This window comes from Macaca nemestrina, chromosome 6 (assembly GCF_043159975.1).
Source record: "Macaca nemestrina isolate mMacNem1 chromosome 6, mMacNem.hap1, whole genome shotgun sequence".
Lineage (NCBI taxonomy): Eukaryota > Metazoa > Chordata > Mammalia > Primates > Cercopithecidae > Macaca > Macaca nemestrina.
The window spans coordinates 93,035,820-93,047,963 of NC_092130.1; the positions used below are offsets into that span (position 1 = coordinate 93,035,820).

Consider the following 12,144-nt stretch of genomic DNA (forward strand, 5'->3'; position numbering starts at 1 on the left):
AAAGACAAATGCAAGCTTTTAAAAAATATACCATGACTTAATGCAAGAGCATTATATTTAATCTTTATAACATCATTTTATTAACTCTAATTGAGTTTATTAATAAGGTTTATAATTTTGGCTGTTTTTAACCTTTTAAACTTACTTGAGATTTAATGAGATCTTGATAGATGGACCTTCATTTGTATACATGGAGTCTTAGTGAAGCCTGGTTGAGTTTTCTCAAACACTGCTGACAACTATATTTGGAAAGTTCCCCTGGAGCTGATAAAGTATACCTGATTTTTAATGTTCCTATATTTTGGTTATGAGTAAATCACATACATTATTTTACTCGTTCAACTTATGAGTCATGATTGCTGCAGACTTTCATTCCCTTCCCATCATCCTGAAGTATGGGCACAAATTTATGTGCATTGGGATGCCTGTTGGTAACTTCCCAGTCTCTGGGCAGTGTCTCCTTGTCACTACAGTGTGTGAACTGTGACATCTGAATCAGAGTAGCAGTGGCCAAGACCCAGAGCCTGCACCGCAGGCTATAGAGGCTCACTGGTCATTTTGCCACAACCAGAAACCTCTTGCTGTAGTCAGTACTTGCCTTCCTAACACCCCACCATTCCTATTTGCAGACAGAATAAACCTTTAGTAATACAAATGTGACAAAGATGAATAGAATACACATTGGATACATTAGCTCACTTAATCCAAAAATATGAAACAATTCATTCAGTGGATATTTCATGAAACATGTAGGCCAGGCACATGCCAAGTAACATGGACCAAGTTGTCTGCCCCTGTGATTTTACATTTTCACAAGAGAAGATTGACAATATTGTGATAATACATAAATTATATAATAGAGAAATAAACAATGGATGTTCAGTTATCTCAGCAAAATCTCCATTGAATGAAAAAAAAAATAGCAGAAAGCTTTGGATTTTGGATGATTAAGAAAATAAAATAACTTTTCTTTATTCAGAGGAAAACGGCAAAAGTAGGAGAGTCTTGTGCTTTAGACCAGATAAGCTATACTGCCTAAATGTCTGCTGGGCATTTGTAAAAAGTCCAAGAAATTCTTGCAACTGCCTGATGGATGGTAAGGAACAAAGAGGAGCTTATACGACTGGTATGTGACAAACACCAGGACTGCTCTCTCATTTCAAGTTAAGTAAAGGAAGGGAAAACAAGATAATATAGGTCCTATCTTTTAAGTGTGCAGATCAAGGAAAGGATAGAGATTTTTCTAAAGGTATGAAAAAAAATTTTTTTAAGTGAGAAATACTCTATGGAAAAAACAACTAAATTTCAAGAGCATATATGAAAATATTTTTGGAGGCTAAGGGTGGAGGATTGCTTGAGGTCAGGAGTTCAACACCAACCTGGACAACATAACAAGACACCTTCTACAAAAAATAAAACGTTAACCAGGCATTAGGTGCAAGCCTGTAGCCCCTAGCTACTCAGGAGGCTGAGGCAAGAGTATGGCTTGAGCCTAGGAGTTTGAGGCTGCAATGAGCTATAATCATGTACTTCACTCTAGCTTAGGTGACAGAACAAGGCCCTGTCTCTTTAAAAAAAAAAAAAAAAAAAGATATTTCTTCTTTATGATATAATAGAGGAATAATAGAGAAGGTAAGATTAATGCTGATAAAATGAGGGAACTGCTGTATTTTTCCAATTTCCCTGAAATATGTTTCAAAATATAGATTAAAATGTATGTTAAAATTACATTATCAAAAATAAATCTATAATATTAAGGAAAGAATGGAGAAACTCTCTGAGAATGCAGAGAAAAATAAATAAATAAGTGAAAAGGATGAGTGAGAAAATTTTACCAAAAAAACCCCTCGGAAATAAAAACTCAGCTTTTGGACAACTGGCCTTCTAGAATGAGACACCAAATAAAGCAGAAGCAACACTTTAAAATACAACTCAAGAAAACCTTTTGAGCATGTCTTCTCCTAGAAAACAGTCTGCAGCTTGAATGCACCAACATTGTTCTGTCCAAAGCAATACAAGAAACCTTTATCAAGATGTATCCTGGTGGATGATGATTAATACTATTAATTTCTATAACAAAGAGCAAACCTTGAAACAATCACTCAGGTAGGGGGATAAAGCAAAGAAGGAATAGATTATAAAACAAATAGTGTTGAAAAAAATTTGTTCTTGACTATATATATATATATATACTGTGATCCTATGTCACATTATATATACACATAAAACCAAGAGGGTTCAGTAAGAACAAGAAAGAATAAAATCAAACTTGAAAGGAAAACTCAGAGAAAATTATAGATTTAACTGATCTAATCAAGTAAATTATCTTTTAAGCCATACAAAAATATGCAATCACAAAAACAGTAACTGGTACATTTGAATATAGTAAAATTGAAAACTTGTGCTAAAAATAAAATTAAGTGAATAGCAAATTAGAAAAAAAATGCAACAAATATAATAAACCATATATGATACTATATAAATAATTCTTAAAAATCGACAGGAAAATTTCTAATCCAATAGATAATGGATAAAGAACATGAAAGAGACTATATGTATATATAATTAGTGACACTGAACAATTAAGAAAATATAAATTAAATGCCACTTAGTGACATTTATGTAAATTAAATGTAAAAATGCCACTTTTCAATTTGTCAAAAATACACAGAAAGTTAAGCACATATGTTCTCACTTATGTAGAAGCTAAAATAAGTTGATCTCATAGAAGTAAAAAGTAGAACAAAGGATACTACAGACTGGGAAGTTAGAGGGGATGGAAGGTTAGGGAGATATTTGGTAAAGGAAATAAGATTACAGCTAGATAGGAGAAATAATTTCTAGTTTTCTATACCACCATCAGATGACCATAGTTGACCATAATATGTTATATGGTTTCAAATAGTTACATGGAGGTTTCTGAATGTTCCCAACAAAAATAAATAATAAATGTTTGAACTGACAGATATGCTAATTACCCTGATCTGATCATTAGACATTGTAGTATCAAAACATCACTAGATTCCTCATAAATATGTACAATTATTATATATCAATTGTTTTTAAAAATAAAATGTATTTAAATGTAAAATTTTATTTAAAAAGGGGATTGGTGTGTAAAGAGTTATTTTATATAGTACATGGAAGAGTGTAATTTTTATGAAGACAAATGAAACAATGTGTATCACATTTCAAATGCCAGGTTCTTAGTATCCATAGGGAAACACTTGCACCAGTGGGCAAACAAATACACGTGAGAGTTGAGGCTGTTTTTCTTCCAATAGTAAAAGAATTGGAAACAAATTAAATGAATATCAGTAAGGGATTGGTTAAATAATTTTCATATTCATTCATGCACATACAATAAGGAATGTTATATAGTCATTAGAAATTACTATTATTTAGGTGTAAAAATATCCGTTGTAAATGAAAAGATACAAATTGTAAGAGTGCATGTATAATATGAGCTAATTTTTTTTTTTTTTTTTTTTTTTTTTTGAGACGGAGTCCAGCTCTGTCACCCAGGCTAGAGTGCAGTGGCATGATCTTGGCTCACTGCAACCTCTGCCCTCCAGGTTCAAGTGATTCTCCTGCCTCAGCCTCCCATTAGCTGGGATTACAGGCATCTGCCACCACATCCGGCTAATTTTTGTATTTTTAGTAGAGATAGGGTTTCTCCATGCTGTCCAGGCTGGTCTCAAACTCCTGACCTCATGTGATCCGCCCTCCTCAGCCTCCCAAAGTGCAGAGATTACAGGAGTGAGCCACCACGCCCTTTCTAATATGAGCTAACTTTATGAAGATATATGGTAATAGGAAATGTCTAAAAATATGAATATAAAAAAGTTGACAGGAGTTAACTATGTATAGTAGAATTATAGTTCATTTCAAATGCAAATTCCTTGTATCTCTTTGCACCAACTAAAACTTTCACTATATGTGTTTATAACTTTTATGTTCAAAAGGCCTTTTCTTGTTTATTTTTAAGATCATTTCCTTTGACCAAGTAACCTTAATTATTTGAATTTATGCTGTAGAAATGAAGAGATATGTGGCCCAGGATGAAAGGACTATGATTGTATGAGAATGTTAATTTTAATAGAAAAATTGAAGGTGGAGGGAGTAAATGTTTTATAATAAGTTAATGATTGTAGTAACTCCTTAAAATGATGTACTAGGTATAAATAAATACATATATATTAAAAATAGAAAATATAAAAATATTTTAATGACATAATTACTATTGAAATATTGAGAAATAAAGAGTAAACTAATTGCCTGCAAATATGGGTGAAAAGTATAACCAACATCTGGTAACAAATAATATTTTTTTCAAATGCCAAGAATAACAAATTTGTCTGGAAACATATTTGATTTGGGAAGGAAAGCATTGATTATAGCTCATGGTAATACAGACTTGTTTTTTAATCTTTCTATTAATAAATTTTTCTACAGAGCATGTATCTTATAATGAAAAAGATAATTAAAATTTAAAATGTTAAATATAAAATATTCATAATTATCATGTTACCTCCCATTCTCAGTAAAAAATGTGCGGTTGAACTGCTTGCATGATTCTAAATAAGTTCTTTTAAAAATTGATAGTTATAAGCTGACCACAATCATAGGTTGTAGTTCAGATTGACATATGGCACTGTTCACGTTGTAATTACAGGTAATTGTTAAGTACAAAATTATCTCAATTTTGTATTCAGGAAGATGATTACTGTATATTTGGAATGTCTACAATATGCCAGGTGTCCTACAAAACTCACTGAATGATCACTTGAGCTCAGAACATTTGTTTATTGTACCATACATGTGTTGTACATGGTTTTACATGTGAAAAAAATACCATAACACACCAATACAACAGAAAGCTTCATCTTTTGACAGATTATTTCATGGTATGAGTTTTTGGTTTTAGTTATTGTATTTTTAATGTATTACATGAAAAAGCAGTTGCTATTTTAAATGTTTTAAAATGTTGTTGAAAATTAATTTTTTTTTAGTAAAGGGGAGAATGCAGTAATGAGTCCTAGAATGCTTATGTTATCAGGCCTCAATCATATTGTAAGGATTCCGAACTTTAGATCAGAACTGGATCAGATCAGATACAGGAGCTGAATATTTCAGATGGTTAATCACGTTAACTAGTTGGCCTGCAAATTTGGACTACAAGTGTAGCCAACATCTGATAACCAGCAATGTTGTCCAAATACCAGGTACCATTAATTATGTGCCTTAAATGTAACTGGGACTAACTACAATTGTTTTGTGTAATGTTAAGATAAAACATTCTGTATCGAAATCAAATGTTATCTAAATACTTTGTCTATAAATCAGTTTTCAAATACTGTGCTAGTTAACCATATTAGCTTCAAAGTCCTTTCTGTCTAATGAGTTAATTTTACAAACTCTATGAAGTCATAAAATACACAATTCAGAATACATGATATGAAGGCACAAATAAGAGCATTTTAGATGCAACTGAGTGGCAAAATTCTGTGATGAAACTGGCCTGTGTTCACATTTCTCGCACACTTATTTATCTGTATCACTTTTCATTGTCCTTACCCCTTCAAGAATGTCTCCATGAAAATCAACTTAATTTTCCAGTCTGCCCCATCTTCTTCCAGGGAACTGTGATCAGAATGCTGTGCAGATGTCTGAAATGAAGTTTATCTTTAACTTCCTCAAACAAATGCTCACAGAATTCTATGCCATTTGTCTAAGTTAGACACACTCTAAAAATATTTATGCTTTGCCAAAACATTACAGGATGTTTTACAACAAAAAAGTTTATATTCCCACAAAACTCTCATGCCATACTTTTTTGTTTACTGTTGAATCATTTAATCCTCTCTCCTTAAGTATCCCCCCTCTTGTTTTTCATTCTTAGAGTGAAATAAGTAACTCAATAAGACTTGGAATCTATTTTATCTTTTAATATTACTTTAGAGCTATATCTCCATTGCATCACAATCAGTATTTAAATAGAGATTCATAATATATAGACATTGTTATTTTATTTTATTTTATTATTTATTTATTTTGAGATGATGTCTGGCTCTGTTGCCCAGGCTGGAGTACAGTGGCACAATTTGACTTACTGAAACCTCCACCTCCAAGGCTCAAGCCCTCCTCCCACCTCAACCTCCCAAGTAGCTAGGACTACAGGTGCATGCCGCCACGCCCAGCTAGTTTTTGTAATTTTTGTACAGGTGGGGTTTTACCGTGTTGCCCAGGCTGATCTCGAACTCCTGAGCTCAAACCATCTGCCCCTCAGCCTCCCAAAGTGCTAGGATTACAGGCATAAGCCACCATACCCAGCCCGTTACATTGTTTTTAGTTAACCATTTCACTCATAAATGGGAATTTCAGATTTTTCAAAATTTGTCAACTTTAAGTGAAGGTAAAATAACTATTTTTGTATGTATCCTGAGATGGTAAACAAAATATTTTATGATCCAGAACTTGTTTCTAGAACAATCTAGTCACCCATTTCCCTGTTTCCATTTCCTTCTAGCAAGATATTCTGAAACAAATATTAAATTTTTCCCTCAGATTTCTTTATTTCATGGTGTTACCAAAGTCTTCCATAATACTTACTATTGTCTATATATTGCTATACCTACTTTTGTACACACGATAAATATTATCTCATCTTGTTCTCATAAAGTCCTGTGAGAATTGTTACCCTCACTTTTCAGATCAGGAAGTTGGGAGGTAGAGAGATAAAGTAGTGTGTACAAGATCCTTGAGCCAATTTGGGACCCCAAACCACCCAGTTCCATTAGAGTACGCTGACTCTTAGCATCAAATTCCTTAAGATTGGAGAGGATTGTTTGCTACTTGCCTTCCTCAGTAAAAATTGATGGATATCACAGTGACACTGTGTTTCCTTGACACTGTGTCAAGGAAAAATCCTCATAGAAAAACTAGAGAAATGTAGCTAGCATCTTCTGCTCTGATACATAGTGACATTCATAGCCATGAACTGGTTCTTGTCCATAGAACATAAGAATGAGTCCCAACTCAATTCAGCAAAACGTTTGTTGAGTGCCTGTTACATGTAAGACACATTTAAGGCAGATCCAGACATGAAGTGCATGCAGTCAGTGCATGAAGCCAAATATCTACCCGTGAGCCAGCTCAGTGCCCTAGTCTGCCTAGTCTGCCCTATTTTAGCCAAACTTTGTGGAGGTGAGGATCTAAAAGACCAGAAGGTATTTTGTCCAGCATATTTGCAGCTCGACTTTCACCCTGAAGATCTTCAAGAGGGCAGAGTGGTCCTAGACCAGGGGCAACTATTAAGTCCTAAGGAACGAGCTTTTCTGGAATCATTCGGCATGCTGAACTCTGGGGTTATGTGGTCTGAGTGCCTCTCAGGGTGAGTTCTGTACATGCCCTCTGTCAGCAACCTCATGTTCAGTGTGAGTTGCTGATTATTTTTGTACTGAAAGAAGGTTTGCTTAGGCCTAGTACTCTAAGTTTAATGTAGCAAATTTTAGGACAAAATCCAGCTCTAAACAGATTGCTGACTATTTAAGTGGAGAAGGTGGCTTAACTGGAACAAAAAAGAAAAACATTTCTAGATAGAAAAAAAAAATTGCAGAAGGGGAGCAGTTAGAGTGGGAGAAAAACATACCTGTTGGAAAGAGCCAAGACACACAACTTAGGGAGAAAACATCTCCACCCAGCAGGAAACCCAGCTGGCTTTAAAAAGTACGGCAGAAAAGGGCATGTTAGAAAACTCCTCAATGCGTCATCTTAGCTAAAGACTTATAGAAGTTTAGGACCTGAGGAAATTCAGCCTGGAGGTGATCATATTCTTGGTGACACTGTTTGAGTTCCTGTGTGTTTGCTGCCTGTGATAGCAAAACACTGACTCAGTTCTTTAAGATGTTTTTCTCCATTTATTGAGTGCCAGCAACATTAAGAACACTTTGAAGAAGAGCAGCTTTGCCCTGCTGTCTGCGCTCAATTAGGTTTGGATTTAGGACAGCAAAAGCAATCTATATTTTAAAGCCCAGACAGCTGAAGAACAGAGAGGAAATTCATGATAAAACACAGGGCTTTACTAATATTATAAATCCAGGATTGTTTTTGTTTGACTTAAATTGCTGTCAGTTTGACGAGTGTGGTGATGCTTTAGAAATTTCTGAAGGAGTCACAGAGAATGGAAAGAAATCATTGAGTGAAGATATAAATGATCAATGAGTAATCACTCACTGAGAAAATGAATGAGTGATTTCTAAGAATTTCTATGTATGGTGGACCTTTGATTTGAATCTGTGATATTCCTTTATTCAATATCTATATTGGGATCACACACCATATTATGTTACATCTTGATATTAAATTCTTCATCTGCAAAGTGTAATTAATATCCTACCTTGCATGGTTATTGGGAGGATTAATGAGGACATACAAGAAAACACTTAGCATAATGTGAGACATCAACCATTTCCTTCCCAGGATATCGTAATTTTGCCATCCTGCATTACTGCTGGACACACAAGAAATTTTAGATAATATAATACATGTTTAGAAAAATAGCCAGAAAGTTTGATTTTTGAAAATGTTTTAGTAGAGCATTAAAGGTGGTCTTTTGTCTTAATCCATCATGCAACTTGAGCCTAAAGTCTTTAATACATGTTCCAAAAAGTTAACAAAAAGCTCACATAAATTCAAAAATATTGAATATTCACAGGCTGTGACACATTGGAAACTGTTTCACACCTTTGCTGATGGGCATCTGTGTCACTAAATATGACCTTAAGCTATGCATTCTCTCCAGCTCTCTCTTCTCATTCATGGCCTGTATCTGACCCAGGGCTATCTATTTGTGGCTACCTTACATCTCACAGGATAGAGGACCTGAAATAGAAACAAAAGGACATAGTGGTTGAAAGCACCAAGATCACACGTGGGATCATGACAGTTAAAGATGATAAGATCAAGGATGTAGCAAGGCACTTAGTCATAGGAAATAGGTGGAAGTAAGTGGCTATTTGCAGGAAGACAGAGGAAACCGTAGATCAAGGAACATAAACATAAAAGGTAAAGATCTTACAAGAGTTGTCCACATAGAAAACAAAGTTTTCTAGATTTTTAAAAAATTAGCATTACATAAGATGTAAAAAAATATGCAGGAATGAATTAGAGAAAAAAAAGGGAAAATATCGAACTATTCTATATTGTGTATTCTTTGATGAAAATGTTTCCTATCTTTTGCATTTCAGTTACATTTTGATGATTTTAATGCTTACTGAATTTCCATGGGTCTCATGCCCTTTAAAGTATGTATTTTGCAGAAAAGAACACATTATGAGCATAGACTCTACAAGTCAGGAATGCATGTATTTAATCCTTCTGCATTTTTGAAGAATATTTACCTTCCTCCTCGACCATTTTAGAATTGTTGTTTTCTAAAGGGAGGTTTTCACTGGATAATGATTACTATTACTCAATTATATATTAGTGAATTGATTAAAATTTATGGAAACAGGATTTACTAATGTTCCATTGTGAAAATCTAATACTATTTTTGTTACTGATGTGGACACAGCTACAATGTTATTTTTATTTTCATTGAAATGACCAATAAAATCAGAAAATTGAACTATAAAGTAAAGTTCTGGCAGGTAGTGATCAATCTCAAGAAGGTCAGCCCAACCACATCTGTTCTATCTCAGTTACAAAAAAAGAAAAAGAAAAAAAAACAAAACTCCTGCACAAATAGATGAATCAGCTTAATATAAAATTAATTGGTGGACTGAGGTGACCATCATTTGCCTTTAAAATGGTCGAAATGGTTGTTCAGGGAGTCTTGAACTACATTAACCCAGTGGCAATATCAAAATTGTAAGCCAATAATAGACCCACTCATTGATTCCAAAATAAAAATAGCCAAATTTTTAGTTTTAGGATATATATAGTTTTATTCTCTTTAGATCAAAATACTTGCAAGTTTACAACTTGGTGGTTGCATTTAAAGCATATGTTTTTCTTTTTTCTTTTTCTTTTTTTTTTTTTTTAGGTGGATCTTCTTGTTCCAACCAAAGTGACTGGCATCATTACACAAGGAGCAAAAGATTTTGGTCATGTACAGTTCGTTGGCTCCTACAAACTGGCTTACAGCAATGATGGAGAACACTGGACTGTATACCAGGATGAAAAGCAAAGAAAAGATAAGGTAAGTCAGCTAAATCGGTTTATAAAGTTCAGAAGTGGAGGATCACATTACACCCAAGTTTGAATGAATGAACTGCTTATACATCTGTACTGAAAATAATATCTACATATACTGAAAATATAGGTTAAATAAAAAGCTTTAAAGAATATACTGTAAAGGAGTTTGCAGTCTGGTATGTAATGGTGCAACCTAGGGGAAAAAAATGCTTTACTGATAACATTTTCATATTACTAATTGCCTAACATCTGACTATCTGAGATTCACCTAATAGTTTATAAAGTTAATAGAATATTGAATAATTTATCATAAGACATATGTAAATAGTTATTGCTAGAATATATGCCACTGTCATTTTCATTATTAAAATAAATTCCTGATGTTAGATAAAATGTTCTTTGGAGAAAAATATTTCAAAGGTTAATGAAATCATTTTTAAACATTTTAAACATTTTAAGAACAATTGTGATTACACAGCTCAACAACAAAGAAACCCAGATATTTTTCTGCTCCATTTCCTTCATTGTATTTTAATTCATAGGTTTATTATTCTTTTAAATATATAATCTACTTTGAATTTCATATATACACACCTCTATACACACATACTGTACAAATCAATGCCATACAATTCTTTTTTTAATATTTAACATTTTGAGGATCTTTTCATAGTATCTACTGGTTTCAGTATCTGTAAGACCCTGGAGAATGAAAGTACTCAATGCCTTATCAATGACTAATTGGGATCAGATGTTTGAATATGGCCTCAGTTGGATTAGTGAAATCAAGTTAATTCGTTGCTTAGAATTAAGCAACTGTGCAAGGAATGCTAGCTCTCCGAAGACATCAACAAAAATTATCAGATCAAGGATTTGGGGGAGACTGTAACACTGCTTTATACATGTTAAATATTTAAGTTAATAATTATTTTTATGGTATGTAATCTGTTTACTCCCTTATGGTTATTGCATTATTAACTGACAGAGGTGTTGAAAATATCTTTCTTTCTTCAAATATTCAAGGCAGAGAATTTATAAATTTCCCCAGAAACACTAGGGCTGGAATGGCTGTTTAAGTGATTCAACAGTCTAAATTTAGTTCATACAAAATTTACTTTAGAGGAGATGTGTTTTTAGCTTTAGATTTAAAAAACCACATCTAGTCACATTTTTACATCTCAGAACACACTCATGTAACATCTCAGGACACATGCACATTTCACATGTTAACATCTTAGAAATTGGTGTATCTAACATCACAATTTAATTGAGAGCACTTATTCTTTCCTAGATGAACATAAAATAATGGCATGATTTATGGTCAATGACATCTTAAACTGAATAAATATTGGATATTTTGTAAAATTATTTTCCAACTTACTTTGTGAGCTATAGACAAGTGTTTGCCATGATTTATTGCAAATAAGTATTTCAGTTCCTGTCTTTCACCTTTTACAGTAGGCATTCTGATGCAGTGTATTTCCTAAGATGAATTTTTTTAAACTTCATAAATTATACAGGCTTGAAATTAATTTTAAGACAGATGAGTATTTACTTATCCATGTGTAAGTTTCAGTAAACAGCATATCTATAATAGTGAAATCTTTATATAGGTTAGGGAAGAAGCATAAAGAAAATTATGGTTAAACCATTAAACTGTTCAAATGCTTTTTTGTCTCCATTTATGTAAAAAAGTGATTTAATATGTGAGTAATTTTTCTTATAGACTAGAGATTTTCCTGTTAAAGTGTTTTTATTTCATTATCTCAATCTGAAACTTACATAAACTTTTTGTGTCAAGTTGTGTGATAGTGTTACTCAGGTTTTCTATCTCTTTGCTGATTTTCTGTCTACTTGTGCTATCAGTTACTGAGAAAGGAAAGTGGAAATTTTCAACTGTCATGGATTTGTCTCTTTCTTCTTGCCATTACATCAGTGTTTACTTGA

The 12,144-nt window shown here is 33.2% G+C and overlaps 1 protein-coding gene across 1 annotated transcript in view; it reads left to right on the forward strand.

Moving 5' to 3' along the window:
• The window catches only part of LOC105475034 (EGF like repeats and discoidin domains 3), a 456,215-nt gene that overhangs the window by 423,556 nt on the left and 20,515 nt on the right, over positions 1-12,144 (forward strand). Inside the window, exon 10 of the mRNA XM_011729971.3 lies at positions 10,046-10,201. Within this exon, the coding sequence (XP_011728273.1) occupies positions 10,046-10,201 (156 nt within the window). The remainder of the gene's footprint in view (positions 1-10,045; positions 10,202-12,144) is intronic.